Here is an 18421-nt window from a genome sequence, read left to right on the forward strand (position 1 = left end):
TTTACACTTTAATCAACACCAAGTTGATACCAACAATACTAAATAAGAATGAGAAGTCGAGATGTGAGAGATTGAGGGGTTTATAATCAATCACCTATTCACTCTTAATAATTTCTCTCACTACCTAGATACTATTTTTAGTACTAACTGCTAATTCCCTCATCTTGAAGATTTAATACTGCAGATTTATGCGATTCAAGATCTCGTTGATTTTTATAATTTTGTATTGAATACGCGAGTATGTATGTGAAACATGAGTGCGTTGGGAGTTTAGTGTTATGTCTTTTTGAAATTAGAAATTGGAAATTGGAAGTGTAGTTGCGCTTTTTTGGAATAAGGATTTTCTGGGTTACGCTTTTTTTTAGTTGGTTTTCTTGCTACTGTTTTTTTTTTTCGTTGTTTTATGTGTTTTATATGTTTTATGTGCTTGAGGTGCTTGATGTGCTTGAATGGCGTCTTCAAAGTGTCCTGCTTGTTGTCCCCTTTGAATAATTTGTTTAAACAGTAAGATTGTGACTACCGAGATATGAAGTCTATTGATGGAAGAAACACAGCTTGTTTTCTGCAGTTTATGACTCTACTTCACGATTTGGATTGAAATCAGCTTAATTGAGTGTTTGGCTTCTTCGTCTTTTTCCCTTGTCTTCATTTTATGTTGTGTCATTTTGAAGCAATTCCCCCATGAGAATTCAATAACATTCTCTCTTGGTGATCTTTCTGCTTCTCGCAGATGGCTTCACATGTTTTTCTTTGCAGATTAATATAAGACATCATCATTCCTGTTTGTTTGTTTTCTCTCCCCCGATGACCTCATGGAAATCGCAGGTATTGGTTGAATCAGATGCTTGGTCGATACCCAAAACTCGCCGGAGATGCTGCATTTTTCATTGGTTCCGATGAACTTCAACTGTAAGGGAGCTCATGAGAAATATGTTTGAGAATTCTTGTGAGATGATACACATTCCTTTTGATGTATTCCTTATTCACGAGTCTTTTTTCGGATGTTCATAAAGTTGCATTTCCTTGATCACCCCGTGCTAGAAAATCATGGGTTCGATGTGACTATCAATTGAACGTAAATGGAGCAATTGAGAAGGAGTAAAAATATTGCAGAAATCCGTTTGTGTCCTATAAATTGGCTGATATAAGGTTACTTCCTATGAAACTTCCTTGGAATGAACAAAGCCATTCATTTCAGAGACGAGAATTCTAGATCATTGGCTCCAGCGTGTATTTTCGAACTTCTCCCATTATCTTTGGTCTTACTTGCATTGTCTTACTTGCATTATGTATCGATCAAGGTATATCAGATCAGCTTGTTCGAGCTTCCTGACGACTCTGACGATGACCAATCAGCATGTCGTGAGTGACGTTGGAATGATCCATAATCTGAAGTGAAGAATCAATTGAATGACGCTCCGCTGGCCCTCTGGGAGCCACTGCCGTGGGGGCAGACTAGCTGGGTAGATTTCTCTCTATGTGGTTGAGGAAGTACTTGAGATGATGTACCATACCAACTCCTCTATCATCAAGAGATCGACTGGATACGCAGCTTCAAATCGTTCATACTTTGAAGTTGATGACATCATAATGCCAAGATTGTGCTTTTGATAAATATTGCAATGTGAAGAATTCGACGTTATCTTTCTCTTTTATCATGATAGATTCGGATGGAAAGGTGGATAGAGGATGATGATTAGATTAGATTAGATAGATATATGGGGGAATGCTTATGAATCTAAACCCCGACTCTAGTGATATAAGTAATATCTTGAGACTAAATGAAATACACTTACTTGAGTAGAATTACATCTTCTTTTGTCATATTTACATACCTATCGACAGGTTGATATATTGACATATTAACATGTTAATATATTAACATGTTTACATACCCACATAGATATTTATATAGAGATAGAGGGGTCATGTAAAGATCAATCAAGACCCACGCCAAAAGTATAAACATATAAGCCAAGCCCAGCAAGCAAACTTGCATGATATCCACGAATGCGAATGCGGTTTGGTGGAAATTGAGCTGGCTTAATCATACCTATCGTAGACGTCGAAGCAGAGACAGGATAAGCTCACAAGTCAGTAAGTTATCATGATCCGACATTAGCTGCGAGGTATACTGTGGGTATTAGTGGAGGTTGAGTAAACTTTCCCAATCAAATTCCAGCATTTACGAGCTTCACAGACGAGAAGATGGGCAATCTTCACACTTTCCCTCAAACAGCCTATTCATCTCAAGTCAGATATGCAACAAAATCACGTGACTATTGTCATTCTTCCCAGGATCGAGTGAGAATGATGTACGTACCAGGCAGATATCGAGGCATCCAATAATTGGAATGGATATTTTAAGGCCACTACAATCACGAGGATAGACACCAAGTACTAGGTGCCTAGTTCAAGTATTCAAGGCGACAATCGAAATTCGTAGTCAAACAAGGGTTGCATGAATCGAACAAGGATGCTCGACATCAGGAAAACCCTAATTCGGTCATTGACGTGAAAAGGTCTGGTGGGTCTCTGGCTTGCTTACTTATCATGGATCAAGTCTGGCTAGCCAAACAAGTCGTTTTAAGGTTCACGGCAAAGGACTTTGATTCTCAATGCTGTTGTTGTTATGTTTAATGAATCTATTCCTCTTCTTAATTTGATACCAAGCTGCATGTAATCTATCTCCTTCACTGTCTTTCTGTCTTTCTCTCTCTCTCTCCATATACCAATCGTCGAAGCTTTGCCATGTCGACTTCCCCGGAGCAAGAGGCATCAGTCTCATCTACAAACGATGCGACCGCACCACAAAATAATCCTACCAACACCAGATCAGGAGAGGTCAAAGAGAAAGGCGCAGAGAAGACAATATCATGTGTATCGTGCAGGCGAAGGAAATTGAAATGCGATCGAGTAAAACCCAAATGCGGGACATGTGGCAGACTAAGACACGAGTGCGAATATCCCGAGAGAAGGAGAAACATAGGTACAAAGAGGAGAAATATGAAAGAATTGGAAGCTAGATTGGCACAAGTGGAAACCCAGCTCGTGGCAGAGACGCAGCAACTCGCTGCGAATAATGCGAATAATGCGAATAATGCGAATAATGCGAATAATGCGAATAATGCGAATAATGCGAATAATGCGAATAATGCGAATAATGCGATCAATGCGATCAATGCGATCAATGCCTTCAATGCGATTGAGATGAACGTGAATTTAAATACGAATGGGAATTTGAATACAATTACAAATACAATTACAAATACCCAACCGGACTGGAATGCTATGAATATGGATATGGACATGAATTTCACAGATGAGGGAATACAAAATATAGGATACGATATCTTGAGTGGAAATGTCGGGACTGCATCTACAGTACCAATTGGAGACTACTTTTCCCAAGAAGTCATAAGTTTAGGACTACAAGAACCTCTGCCTCCTGATAATCTCATGGATGAACTGTATGTTTGAATTCTTAGTGCAAGGAAATACATGTACTGATGGAACAGATTCCAAATATACTTCGAAAGATTTCATCCAACTTTGCCTATGATACACAAGGGTCGATTCTTTGCCGCTCTGAATATGCCAACAAACCATAGACCGCCGGTTTCTTTGCGATATGCTATGATGACGGTAGCAGCATGTATGAATGTACCCCCCCTTTTGCACCACAAAAGCTAACAGGACTAGCACTTTCGGACAACTACCAGAGTTATGCTGAAATCTTCTACGAGAGGGCTAGAAGATACGCTGAGATTACGGAGATGAAGGTTTGTCTTTTAAGAACTGATTTTACTTTCTTGATGTTGATGCGATTTAGGGACAAGGAGAGGGTTTGATGTGCATACCCGCTGTTCAAACATGGTCACTCATTAGTAACTACGAGGCCACAAACGCTTATTTTGGTCGAGCATGGATGAGTACAGGAAGATGGTAAGTTTTACAATGCATCTCAAAATTGCATACTTACAATCTAGTGCACGATTATGTCATATGCTTTCACTGCAAAGGCTTGATGCAGAGGGACCTTTTGGAGGAAAGAAATTACTACCTCCATCGAAGGATTGGGTCGAACAGGAGGAGCGACGAAGGACATTCTGGGCAGCTTACTATGGTGACAGATGGTCTAGCTGTGCTACCGGATGGCCAATGATGTTTGATGAGGAAAAGGTACGAATGGATTTCGTGGACAGTGCATTAGACTAATACTTGCAGATTGATACCAACCTACCATGTAACAATGATGCATGGGATTTAGGGGTAAAGGAAAACACATGCTCGTTGGCTGCGGCATTAACTCCCGAGGGTGCTTCCACGATATCATCTTTTGCTGGAGTTATCCTGTCAGCGTGTCTGTTCGGTCGCAATAGCCAGCACACGCTTAAAAGTGGTCCAGAGGATGGTGCCAACGATCTCGCCAATGGTTCATTCTGGAAGAACCACAGGAAAATGGACAATATATTGTCTAGTACATTCATGTTTCTACCTGATCACCTCAGATTCCCTGCTGGACTGAGGGATCCCAACATTGTCTTTTTCCATATGAACATACATTGTGCAACAATGTAAGTACAATGCTAGATGACGATGTTACTTTCTAACAGTGAATTAGCTGTTTACATCAAGGAGCAGTCATGGTTGCTGAGCGGGAAAATATCAGTCAATCATTCATAAGCCAAAGCGAAGCGAGAAGTTTGATGGCAGCCGAAGAAATAACGAATCTGATGCGCCTTATAAGTCATTTCGATGCATCCAAGGTATGTTCTCTCGTCGATAAAACTTTGGTGAGAGAGATTTTAATGTCAAATAGATGAGTTCATGGATAGGCTTTTGTCTTTATGTTGCTTCTGGTGTTATCCTCCAGGATACAAGAAAGGATAGACCAAACCCACAAAGTTCCAGCAATTTAGAGTTTATGGTGTCAGCTATGAAGGCTGTTGGGAAAAAGCACATCATTGCAAAACACTTTACTGCTCAACTTGAACTCGAAATTAAGACACAGAGAGTCGATCGCAATGATATGGCAAACAGTCTTTATGATTTGCATAACTCTCCAGAAGCAGACGACCCGAGTGTTTGCGTTTTCCCTCATAGCTACCGAAGAAAAGGTCCAAAGGATGAGTCTTCTCGTAGCTCAATTGATACCGGTCAAACAAGAAGCATGTCTGCCAATACGCCCCCACAAGCCACACAACAACCAACATACGATGCCATCTCAAAAGTAGTATCTGCTTGCCCCTTTGCAGCAAACTTCCCTCCACAACTAAATCCGCAAGGAGATTCAGGCAGCGAAGCAATTGAATCTGACTTGAGTTGGCCTCAAACTGGAAATACCCCTTCTTCAGAATCTTCAACATCCAATACAACATATCCATATCGCAATTCAAAATCTATGGACTCGAATTCGAACTGGGCTTTTGATCCAGAGGCAACGCGGTATATGGTAGATCCGTTGGCATTGAATGGCTCGAATAGAGATTTGGGGAATGAAGTGCAGGATAATGTGTTATTGAATGATTTGCTTAATAGTGCACCTGTGAGTTTTTTTTTTTTTGCTCTTTGTAATCTAGGGTATAAGGACTCTTGTAATAGACATCTACTAACCAATACACGATTTAGTGGGATAACACTTATCAACATGTTGGTCTGAATTCACGGCACGGTAGTGGATAGAGGGGGGTTTTTTGGTGGAATATGAAGGAAACTTGTACAGTATTATACACGCGTAGATATATAGGAATCTCGAAATATTAGACAAGATTTCCACTCCTTCAATCTTGAACCCTTAGATTTGTTTATCTAATTAGTTGTACTGACTGACTGTTGTTCAATATAGGGATTGGGATTTGTTTAGGGGGGTTAAATGGATGTTGAGAAGCTTGTTTTATAAATATAGAGGTAGCCGTACCCCGAGGTAGCGGACGGAAATGTTAATTTTTATGAGTATTCAAGGGGGAGAATCAGAGATTCCTTTGTTCTCCGTAGCTTACAGCCCGGGGGTGGAATGGCGGGGTATGCGGAGAAGGCAGGATAGTGATTCTGAAGACTTGCTTGGGAATTTAGAACGGGGCTTCTTATTAGTCCTGGCTATTATTTATGGAGGTCAAATTGAAATGATGTGTAAATTTCAATTTGAAATCATGGCGAGTCTCTCGTCATAAGTCTAGAGAATTTTTGAGCGCTCCTGATGAGTGAGAAGATTGAGAAGATTGGGCGTGGGTTTTTTGTCGAAAGGAAGGTTGTTCTGTGCTGGGGAAGCTTATGTTACTGGAGGATCAATCACAGAGAGATCGCTCGCTATAGTATGGCTTGTTGGAGATGGTTTCATGGTAAATCTGGATACTTCTTTTGTTCGAGATTCGTTGTTTCTGTTTCTGTTTCTGTAGGTGTTGGTGTTGATTTTTGATACGTGGAAAGTTCTATATTCTTTTATGATTGTATTTATCTATATTCTTAATCATTATCATCTACGATACAGAAAGCTAATCTTAACATAAGAAGTGCTAGCGCCACACTAGCAAACACAGTGCCCTCTGATCCCACGATCAATATGGATCCCGATAATTTCTCATCCGTTCAACTAGGTACCTAGGTAGCCATACTTTTCCACAAGCATATCTATCTCCACTCAGACTCAGATACAATACGATACGATACGATACGCCCTATCCCCCTCCTAAAGAAATCAATCTAATCCTTCACAGTAGCCTAGAACCGACAAACCAGACGACCCTAGGCTAGCTTCAATACATTTCACCTCGTAAATCCAGCACAAACAAATACTACATAAGTAAGTACCCTCCAATACTCTAAAACCCAGCATTACATTTCTCGACAAATTCGTCCGCGTGATTCTCATCTCATCATCTATTCTCAAAGCGCAAGGACTCTATAGCTGGGGAATTGGTAGTGAACGATACTATCTAACCAACCAAGCCATCGTATCGTGGCACTCGAACCAAAGATCCTCCAGGGCTCTTTTCTAAACCGAATTATTGGAGCGGTATCGCGCACACGTATGGATTGACGAGAATTATAATCTCCATCACGTATCGTATTCGCTCGCTCTGACGAATCCGACGATTAATATTATTCTTGTTGAGTTAATCGTTTGACTAAGAAGGAAATGAATCTCAGGTCTTATAAGATTATTCAGTAAGCGGAGTCGGTGGGAAAGTTAACCTTAACCTACACATTTGGTAGAAATGTGATGGTGGTGCTGGGTAGGTATGATGAGTGAAGTTGTGTGTCATGCGTGATCATTGTAGTGTTGTTTATGTGGAGCGAATGGAATGAATTGGATGAATTCGAAGATAGATTGGTTTATTTGTTTACTGTAGGTAGGTAGGTAGTGTTAGGTATTTTCGGAAATGTGTATTTAAGTTTTGGGGAAGAGGAGAATTATTTGGATTTTGTGTTGTTGTGTTGTTGTGTTATTGTGTTATTATTGATGGAAGGAAATATGGATGCGAAAATTTATTGTATGATCTTATGAAAGCGCTGCGAGTGCGAGATATGATATTTTAGACCAGCTGGAGTGTTGAGATACGAGGTTTGAGAAAGAATATTTAATGCGGGCTTGGTAAGATTACATCTACTACGAATATGAGAGAGCGTGGTATGATGGGATGATTTATTCTCATCTAGATCCACGGATACTATCTGTCTCTGCTATAGTGGTTCTATATCCTTTCTGACTTCTATTTTGAACAATGAATAGGTATTCTATATTCCGATGTCCTAGCTTTCAATACCTTACTATTTCAAGAGAAGAGTTAGAATACAAAATCACTATCTTCAATTCTCGGCTGGTTACTCTTATGTACCGATCGATTTCTAGAATATCATAGTATTATAAATGTAACATCGAAAAGAGTCTTGAGTATGGTTCCGCATAGTGATAGATATTAAAAGTACTCACCGATGATTTCAGATTTTGATGTTAATAGCTCTTATCGCTTGATTTTCTTTAGGGCAATAAGGAGTTCTCATCTCAGGGGCATATTATCAATTTACAAATACTGGGTTTCATCAAATACAAGTGATTTCATATCTTCATTCAAGAATATCACGCAATATCTCTCCTCACCCGAGCCCGTTGACTATCTCCATAAGCTCTCTTCTGTACTCTCTCTTCATCCTACTCTATATGATCAATCTCGCTCGTAGCCTTTCCACTTTCCACCCCATCCCATCACTCCACCACTCTTCCCATTCCTTAGCACCAACCATCTAATCTCCATCTCTCGACCATTCACAAAACACATCTTCATATCACAAGTACCTAGGTACCTAAGCACAGTTTTCCAAGTCCCCTCTCACAAAATCCACACCATCTAATTCCCATTCACCAACAACATAACCATCCAAAATCTCCATCACAATACTCAATCCACTTACTCAGCTTGGCTATCATTCGTTCTCGAACTTCTATCTCGGGCATCGTAATCCCTATATCGATTAATGATCAATGATTCGATTCGTTACAAGTATAGGAAAGAGAGATCGAGAAGTCGCATGTAGTTGATAAATAACTTGCATGCATGTATGCAGCTATGGTTTGTAAGTCTCACTCGAGCATTCTGAGATCATTAGATGATATTGGAAAAGTGAAAGGAGAGGACGGGGATGAGAGATTAATTATTCTTGGTTATGATTTTATTCTTTTTCTTTGGGGGAGAACCAGGTCTGTGGGATTGGAGACTTGGAGATGGAGGGTCCGGGTAGATCATCCATTTGCATCTAAATGGCGGATTCTCTTCTTGGGGGCGCGTCTAACTGCGGTTTTAGTAGCTAGATTTGGCAGAGATATCTGATGGGTTTGGTGCAATCTGATGCTAGAAGTTATGAGAATTGGTGTTTTTCGAAAGGATTTAACCATGCGCTATCGCACTCAAAATCGCCCCATCGCACGCGTATTAAAGGGTAGGAATCAAATACTTAATCATTGCAAGATGCGATCGCAGACAGTGTTTCACCACCCAACAATTATATCCTCATTTCTAGCAGAGAATTCTAGAGAGTTATCGTGTTCTCCCTGACTGCATTTGTCATATCTGTTTATACCAATACAGTGAGATATTTATACTCCCGAGATTTCCACCGACGCATGAGAGCCTCTCAACTCCACATTCCTCCCTCTAATAGCACCAACCTCTTCATCCGTCAAACGAATCCCAAAAAACTCCCTGATCACCTCCACCCTCTCACTTTCGCTCTCACAAACCTTCACCAACCGCGTCTTCCCACCCATATTCTCCTTCACATCCCCATTAATCAACATTCTCTTCCCCACAATCATTTCCTTCCCATGCTCATCCTCCCCCGTCACAAAAGCCACAATCAAAACATTCTTCGTCTGAAAATTCCTCTCGCTCATATTCGTACTCACAAAATAATTCATGATTTCGAAATCCTCCGGCAGGAATTCATGTTCATTGAACGCGTACCAAGAATTCCATTCCTTGTCGGGTCCGTTGCGATATTGATATATCCAGAGAGGTTTCGATTGATCGATTTGTTGCGGGATGGGTTCGTACACGAGACGAATTTCCTGGGTTCCGAGATTGTCAATCGTGTGACCGGAGATGAGGGGGAGGGGTTTGGTGGCTCCGTCACCGCCGAATGCTACGTCGATCATGTATTTGTGGGTGTTGGGGAGTGTGACTATATTTACGATGTGGAACCTGGAGTGCTGTTAGTTTTGAGGGGTTGAGGTTGGGTTTGTGTTTGTGTTGTAAGCGAGGGGTATTTAAGGTAAGTGAGGGGTGGTAATCTTACCAGCCGATATAATTCCCCCGTGGAACACCATCGTGTGTAGATCTACGTCTGATCCTGACTCCGGCGGTATATACTTGGAATCCTAGTGCTCTTAACACGTGATTGAAAAATGTGCTACCTTCTAAACAATATCCACCTCTTCCTCGAGCGTTGGTTATGATTTTTGTGAAGAGTGCTTGAGGGTCTAGAGATACCGAGTGATCGGGTGAGTAGTGTAGCAGTAGATTTTCGTAAGGAATAGTGGAGATGTGATGGATGTGTAGCGATGTTAGATAGTCGAGAGTAAGTGCAGGATTGTTTCTCCGTCGATATTTGGAGGGGAGAGAAATGTACTCTTCGTACAGGTCGATTTGTTCAGAGGAGTATGCAGAACTCATTTTGAAATGTGTAAAGGTGTTTGTATCTTGGCCAGAGACTGAGCCCATTACCTGTACTTACCGGTTATATAGGTATGTATGTGTACATCAAACTTCACCGTATGAGTCAGGACTCACATCCTTTTGCATGTGTCGGATCGGATTATCTATGAATACCTGTGGCTTAACCATTTTGATGATGGGAGTATACTGGCTGAGTAGATACATATCAATAATAGGACGAACAGTGAGATTGATTGTTCAAAGTGGAACCGAAAAGACGTGCTCACCAGCCACATGTGGCTTGAGGTTATATAGAGATGGATGCCCAGCTGGAGGTGCCTAGAGAGGTGTTTCGTCGCAAAATTTCCGTTTACCTCGTATTTGTAAGATTACAAAAATCATATATCGATTGAGGTGTATGATGGTAGCGACAGAGAACTTTGCTGCCCAACGGACCCAGTGTGAGAGATAACCATCTTCTCTTTCCTCGGTAAGGGAGCACTCGTCCAACTATTGGGTCAGCAAACGCGTCCATCTCTTGCAAGTCACTCGCGACTCTAACCCTTAAAACCCCTTTTCCGATCTGCAAACCGAGAAAATATTCTCACCACCCTTGCAAGCATCGCCGTTGAGTTCCCCGAATAGCCTGCAGGATGTAGTTGTTATCACATCCACCGTTGTGAAGATTGCTGATCGATAGGAGTTGATACTTTGAAGGTTTGTTTCAGAGTACTCGAGTAGCCAATGAGAAATCATTGTGTTCACGGCCTATTCGAGCTACTATATATGAGCGAGGTTTAACTCATAAGTCTCATCTGATGTAACCTTGTTCCACTTCAAGGGTCGATAGAATGGTTTCGATTAAGTGTCACAATGATTATCTTACGCGTTTGCGGAGCATCTGTTCAGTTGATGGCACTAATCGAGAACGAGACTTTCATAGTTTGGGAATTGAACGGTCGGACGATGCCTCGGAAATCCAAATTCTTGTCCCGAGCATGATTGATTGATTGATTGATTGATTGAATTAACGTCCACCTTCAGTCTATGACTATATAGGACGGCTAGATTATAGTAGTCTAGCAGGTAAATTTTAAAGTACAATAATTGGAATAGTGTACTAGGGAAAATGAAAACAAAGGTTGGGATCTTATACCCACTATTATATATAATCCATATAATAGGTTTTTGAAAGGAATAATCTCCCTTTTCACTTTTCTCTTTTCTCTTTTCTTTCTTTTATCTCTTCTTTCTCCAATTTACGAATTATTCTCTCTCCCTTATTAATTGTCTTTTCCTCTTCTATTATTTTGTTTTAGATATTGGCTCTAACCAAATACCAAATCCGAATTACGATTTTGATTATATTAATAAACTTAATTACTAGTTTAATCCCTATTATTATATACAATAGAAATTGACAATTTTAATTAATAATAGGAAGATTCTTAAAGATCTCTTTTTTTTCTTTTAAATATATTAGGTATTTAAAAAAAAGGTGTGGAATTATTTTAATAGTATTACAATTATATTTATTATTCAAAAGTTTGAAATGGTATAGATATGATTTGAGATATCCATAGTCTAATTTAAGTTAAAAGAATATATTAGCGATATTACAAATTATGCCTTTCAGAAGTTTGATCTTATTTTCTAATTTTTATAAATATAATTTGGAATAAGTATTATTGGATTATTTTGATTGATAATTATATTAATCAAGGGATTCTCTTTATTGATTTATATTATATTTCTTAATAATTATATTGAATAAATTAAAACTAGTATTATTTATAAAGAACTATATTGTTATAGCTTCCTTAACTAGTTTATTCATTGACTCATTTCCCTATATAGTTATATAGCCTGGAATCCAATTTAGTGAGATTTCAGTGCCTGCAGCTCTAATTACTTCAATAGCTTTTATAGCTCATATCTGATATATCTATTCTGAATGATTTAAGAAAATCTTTAGATAATAGAGTTTAGCTTAATTGTTAGAATATATTTTGTATTTTTGGTTTTTATATATTAATGTATTAATATATTCTATTGTTTTTGTTATTTTATATAATTCTTTATTATATATCAATTGATTGGGGGATGCGAAGACTCAACACCTGTACGCGGTGCATCCTACGAACCTCCAGCTCTTCTTCAAGAGTCTGCAGAGCTAAGATTGAGTTGCAGATGGAATCGGAAGAATTAAAAGAAAAGGGGTTTTGGAAGATATAGGGAAGGAAGGATTATATTACGATTTTGCGACAACAATCCCTACAAAAAGATGAATACTAGTAAAACAATGCGGATACAAAGGTTATAAAAGCCCCAATCAGATTCAACATCTGCCTTTTATTACTACCTCTACAGGTACAATATGGAAAGTTAGCCTCTTCTCTCTTTTGGAAGAGTCTTTTCAATATAGAGCTCGTCGCCGCTCTCTTCGAATTACAACCCTTTCTCTCTCTTTGGCTTTCAGCCACTCGAATACGACTTTACGATATAGAGAATGCCATCGCCTTTTAATTAATTCTATACTCTGGGCATCGATACGATACGACGTTTTTCCTTCGATTTTCGAATTTTCGAATTTTTCGAATTGATTTGTGTATGGGTTGTAGGGCTTAGGGTTCGACTCTACCCCACCATTTTCAACAGTTTCGACTATACACATCTAATAAGGGCTGGAGGATATCAAGCTTATGAAGGTATACAAAGGGCTAGTTTAAAAGAGATAGAATTAAAAGAAGAGTGGTGCCTTCTATTTTCATCTCACTAGCAAGAGGACCTTTTGCTATACTGAAGGCAACTCGGGAGGGGATAACTCTTGCCCCTTATAGAAAAAAGGGATAGCAAATTGGATTCCAAGTTTGAAAAAGGATTGGATATCAGGATACTTTAATAGGATTAGGGGTAGAGGAAGAAGGAAAAGGGAAAGGTCCTAGTGGATAAAGATATTATATCTCTATTTGCATTTCGAATAGAGATCAGGCAGAGCACCCCAATATTTGTTTTTACTCCCCCAAAATTGATTATATTTACTATAGATATTCACTAGCATTGCTAAGCTTTTAGAGCCTAGCCGTCTTATATAGTCATGGACTGGAGCGGGACGTTAAACTAAATCAATCAATCAATCAATCAATCAATCAATCAATTGATTGGGATCAATATTAATGTACTCGGAATGTAGAATCTGGTTATCTAATAGAATTGCAATAAAGCCTATTCCTATATCTATACCTTTCTCAGTCGAGAAGATATCTATATATATATAAATTATATCCTTATCTCTATACTTAAAGATAATATTATATAATATAGCTATATCCTCCTTTAAGGCTTTGTTGATATTGACTCTATAAAGGATATCCCTTTTCCAAAATAGAAAATGGAAATGAAAGATTTCTTTAAGTAATAAATGATTTAGATCTTATTATATTGATTCTCTTATTCTATCTAATTGAATTAGTCTATATCGTTTCCTTTTTAGAGTTTGTATTGCTTGGTGATTATTATAATATTAGAGTAGAGCTTTCTTTTTCTTATTGATTGAATGATTAGATAAGATTTTGGCTAAACAAAAGGTATATTTCCTAATATTTGAGTTTAGTCGGATAAAAATAGATTTGAAACCTACTTCTGTTTTTATTGATTGGATTAGAGCTATTTTGAAGACTCCTAATATCTTTCGAAAAGCTAGATTCTAAAGTAATTGAAAAGTGTTTTTGAAATTGACTTATTGTTTCTACCAGATTATTAAACTGTAATCTGCTATACTAATTATACAAACAATATAAAACTATCTCATAGCTTTAGAACTAAGACCTCTTTCTATATTTACAAGTCATACCATACATTAAAAGACTCCTTTCGCTTGTACTACTTTAATATTGATATATTGATTAAATTTAAGATTCGAATCAAACTATATACCGAGTCATCTAATTAGAGCTTATAGTTCTACAACTTCTTGATTAAATAGTATAATAAAATATTGAATTGTTAATTTCGATAAAAAGAAATATATTAAATCTGTTTTGACTAAATCAAATTGAATTACATTCTTTGAGCTAAGCTCGTATAATTGTTTTATAATTCTTTTTAGTAAATTGATATTCTTTTTCTAAAAAATAAAGCTGGATATAAGTGTAATATTGTTAACATAGAATAAAAACTTAGTCGAATTATATTGAAAAAGGTTTCGAATATATATTAAGAAAAGGATTAGCGATATTAGGTTTCCTTAAGGTATTCCTGTGGATATTAGCTTGAAGATTTCTGTTTGATTATTGAAGAACAATTTTAATTATCTATATTGAAGAAATGAGGCTATCCAAGCAATAAGACTAATAGGCAATTGAAGTCTTTTACAGATCTCTAGAAATCGATTCTTTGATACATGATTGAATGCTCCTTTTATATCCATAAATAAAATTAAGATCTTGAATCCTTCTCGTTTATTGCTTTTGATTTCTATATTTAAGAGGAGGGCTGTATCGATTATTGATTTTTTTTGTTGTTTTTTTATTTGACTATTATATAAGAAATAAATGGTTTCCATGAAATACCTTAATTGTTAAGCTAATATCCTTTTACTAATTTTGTCTAAACAATTAAGGAAAGCTATAACTCGATATGCTTTAGGTATTGAATAATCTAGTTTGGAAGCTTTCTTTAGAATCACTTTAGTAACTTGTTTTCAACATTGTGAATAATATTCGATATTAAGAAATTTACTATATAAAATATAGAAGATTTATAGGATAGCTTTATATGCTCTTATAATAATTTCTTATGAGATTCTATTTGGACCAGAGGTTTTGCCTTATATTTTAACCGAGTAAGTATTTTTCAGTTTGATTTGAGTGAGTTTAGGTTATTTTTATATATCCGCTTGTTGATATCCTTTCCATATTGATTCTAAGATTATTAGGGGTTGGGGGAAGAGAATGAATCTGAAAGCTTTATATTTCCCTTTGAAGGAGGTTTTTATTGCAATATCAGGAATTCTCTGATTTTGATAATCCTTTGTATAGGCTATTGTTTTGAAAATTGATTGAATATCCTCTTTTTCTAGAAAGTTATTTCAATAATCTTTTTTTGCTGTTTTTATTGCTTGAAAATAAATATTTCTAATCCTTTTAAAAACCTCTTTTAAAATATCATTTTCGAGATTGAGATTAGCTTTTTGTTTAGCCTTACTAAGTTCTTTTCGAAGAGATTTTAGCTTAGGTGACCATTATAGTTTAGTTTTTTTATTGATTATAACTTTTGGAGTTGAGCCTTCTATTACTTTCCTAATAATTCTAATAAATTCACTAGCTACTTAATTCAACTTCGATCAATATATATTGTTTTCTATTAGGAAATCAAAGAAGGTTTCTTTAGTAATTGGAAATGTCTTCAATTTAGCTAAAATGAAAAAGTGATTAGCTTTGAATTATAATATCGATTCAAAAATTTCCCAATTAATAAGTTTTGTATAATATTTGAATATTGGTATCTCAAGGAAAGGATTTGAATAACTTTTTTCTTTCAATTTGAAAAGAATTTCTAAATGATTGGAGCTTATATTATTGAGTATTTGCTAATCTTGTATTCTTAAAGCAATACTTTCGAAGACTAATATAAGATCTAGTATATTTGAATTTAGAAGATTCATTTAAAAAAAAATACTTGTTCCAGGTTTGTTTAGAAGATTGAGATTTTGATCTTCAAACTATTCAGTCAATTAATCAGCATTTCTACTTTTATTAGTATATAAATCCCATTAGGAATAATAGGTATTGAAATCGCTTAAAACAATAATATATTGATTTAAAGAGATATTATATAAGGATCTCTTAATAGTAGATCCTTATGCTTTTTCTTGATTTGCTTTATTATATATATTAATAATCTGAAAGGATTTGTTTTTGTTTTGATAATCTATCATTTGTATATCTGGATTTATTGGTAAGCTTGAAGAGAGGTTGAATATAGTATAAAGGTCTTTGGCTGTGTAGAAAAGGGTTTGCAAATGGAGTTTGGGATTGAATTTAGGTAGGGTTTGAGTAAAATTGAAATGTAGAATGGATCTACAATTGGTGAAATCGATTTTACTCTTTATAATCTATAATTCTTGAATAAGGATTATATCAATATTGAGCTTGAGAGTTAGTTAAAGAGTATTCTCTGTGATTTGAGAGTTTCTATTGAGGTTTATTTGAAGGAATTGTAGATTGGTATAACTTATAGATTAGTTTTGTATGATTTTTGTTGAATTGATTTAAGAACTTTATAGCTTTTAGAGCTAGTAATATGGTTTTCTTAACAATTGGAGTATTTGATGAGTAAATGAGAATAAGTTTGTTTTTCAGATTGTATATCATATAAAGATATATTGAGGTAATATATTTATCTCCATATAATCTACAAAAAGGATTTTTCTTATAATGAGAATCTTGATATCCAAAGTCTTAACATTTTTGATATTATATTGTAGGTTTAGATTTATAGAATCTTTTTATTCTTATATTGTTTTTTTGTAATATAAATACACTTTTGTATTGTTAGATTAGCTTTAGCTTTAGAAGAAAGAGTAATAACTATTGCTTCTTCTCTTTAATTTGATTACTTGGCGAAAGGGATTAGCCAGAAGGGAGTTCCTATTGATTTGAATTCCGGATTGAAGGTTTTAATCTCATTCAAGATTAGCTCCATTCTCTTATTCCTTGAGAACTCTTTAATAGGAATATTGTGAAGAATAACTTTATGCTATTCTTGATCTCTTTGGATTCTTTCGGTTTTGATAACTTGATTTTAGATAGCTTTCTTTTTTATAAGAAACTAAGCTGTATATAGATTATTGGTAGTAAGGATTAGATTATTATTGAGAAAAAGTGTTGCTATAATAACAACTGGATTTTTAATTTTTATTTCTAAAAGGCTTTATTGATACTATCTTTTATAATTAATGAAGAAAAGATTTCCAGATTAAGGATATTAGATTTGATTAGAATTAATCGTTTTTGAATAATATTGAATTTCTTTTTTTTGGGAATAGTTTTAGTGCTTTTCTCTTTGGAGATTAGATTCCATGCTTCTTCTTTAATAATACTAGTATAAAAGGATTTAATTGTAGAAATAGTATTATTTGGAATAGATTTTTCTAAAGCTTTCGCTTATATTTCGATCTTTCTAATAGCTGATTCGAGATGGGTTATTTGTGATGTGATAATTTTGGAGGCTAAGGTTAAGTTTCCTTTTTTGGTATATTCATGGAAGATTTCAAGGAGATCCAATAGTTTGGATTGTTCCTCGTGTGATTGGGTTAGGGTTGAGGCTAGCAGGATTAGATCTCTGGCTTTCAATATAGCTTCTTTTGGTATGATAGGAGTACTTTGAGTTTAGGGTAGTTTGTTATAATTGGAGAGAGGGTTTGATAAGCCTCTTTTCTTATTAGAAATAAATAGTTAGAGTTGAGTTTGGCTTTAAGTGATAAAGGGATTGTTTGATTAATTGAAATCTTCAATTCTGAATATAGAATTGAAGGATTTGAGAGAGCTAGATAGTATATTGATTGGGTTTTTTAGGGACGAAATAGGATTAGATTGGATTGGAGTGTTTAAATGGATTATAGGAATAATAGGTAGTAATGAAGTTATTATAATAGTATCCTTTATTATATCTATATTACTGGATTCATGTCACGGTGTGAGCTCACGTGATATGCTGGTCCTATCGGAGAGGACCGAAAGGAGCGCTCGCACCGGAGCGCAAGCGAGCTAGAACCCGATCGGGCTAGCTCGCTGTGAAAATTCCGTATATCTTCAACTCAAAAGATTCTGTATTGTAGCTCTTTGAGCTACATCTTAATCCTCAATCTGAACCTATTATCCGAATCAATATAACCTTACCAGATTAGGGCAAAGTTATTAGAACCCTATCCTGCCCGCCTGCCCCGTGATATTATGTAGCTCCTACCCATTAAAATATCGCTTTCGCGATAACTGTTCTGCATTTGCCTGGCTGGTCTGGGGACTTTTCGGAATTTAACGTTTCTATATTGGAGGACCCCCAGGTTTGATATCAATATTTTTAGTTGGCATTTACATATTATATCAAGCTAGAGGAGACCAATAGATCGTTCGAATACGAAATTTCCAAATCCCTAATCCGCGAATGTATTCAAGCCACTTTATATAAGCAGATTGCTACTCAAAACATCTGTCTACTTGATTGCCTTATCGAATTCATATCTACTATACCTACTCGTTTGAAAACTA

The 18421-nt window shown here is 36.3% G+C and overlaps 2 protein-coding genes across 2 annotated transcripts; one reads left to right on the forward strand and one right to left on the reverse strand.

Moving 5' to 3' along the window:
* Positions 1 to 2751: 2751 nt before the first annotated feature.
* Positions 2752 to 5783, forward strand: EAF02_007753 (uncharacterized protein; the record flags this gene model as incomplete). The annotated part of the gene is made up of 9 exons (XM_038903801.1): positions 2752 to 3470; positions 3519 to 3655; positions 3703 to 3782; positions 3833 to 3945; positions 3990 to 4182; positions 4228 to 4577; positions 4625 to 4769; positions 4823 to 5548; positions 5632 to 5783. The coding sequence occupies 9 exons, from the start codon at positions 2752 to 2754 to the stop codon at positions 5683 to 5685; spliced, it is 2517 nt and encodes an 838-aa protein (XP_038756615.1). The 3' UTR covers positions 5686 to 5783.
* A 3311-nt stretch (positions 5784 to 9094) lies between these two features.
* Positions 9095 to 10169, reverse strand: EAF02_007754 (uncharacterized protein; the record flags this gene model as incomplete). The annotated part of the gene is made up of 2 exons (XM_038903802.1): positions 9095 to 9698; positions 9793 to 10169. 2 exons carry the CDS (start codon positions 10167 to 10169, stop codon positions 9095 to 9097), a joined length of 981 nt encoding a protein of 326 aa, XP_038756616.1.
* Positions 10170 to 18421: the final 8252 nt, after the last annotated feature.

This window comes from Botrytis sinoallii, assembly GCF_014898435.1.
Source record: "Botrytis sinoallii strain Bc 23 chromosome Unknown BSIN_013, whole genome shotgun sequence".
Lineage (NCBI taxonomy): Eukaryota > Fungi > Ascomycota > Leotiomycetes > Helotiales > Sclerotiniaceae > Botrytis > Botrytis sinoallii.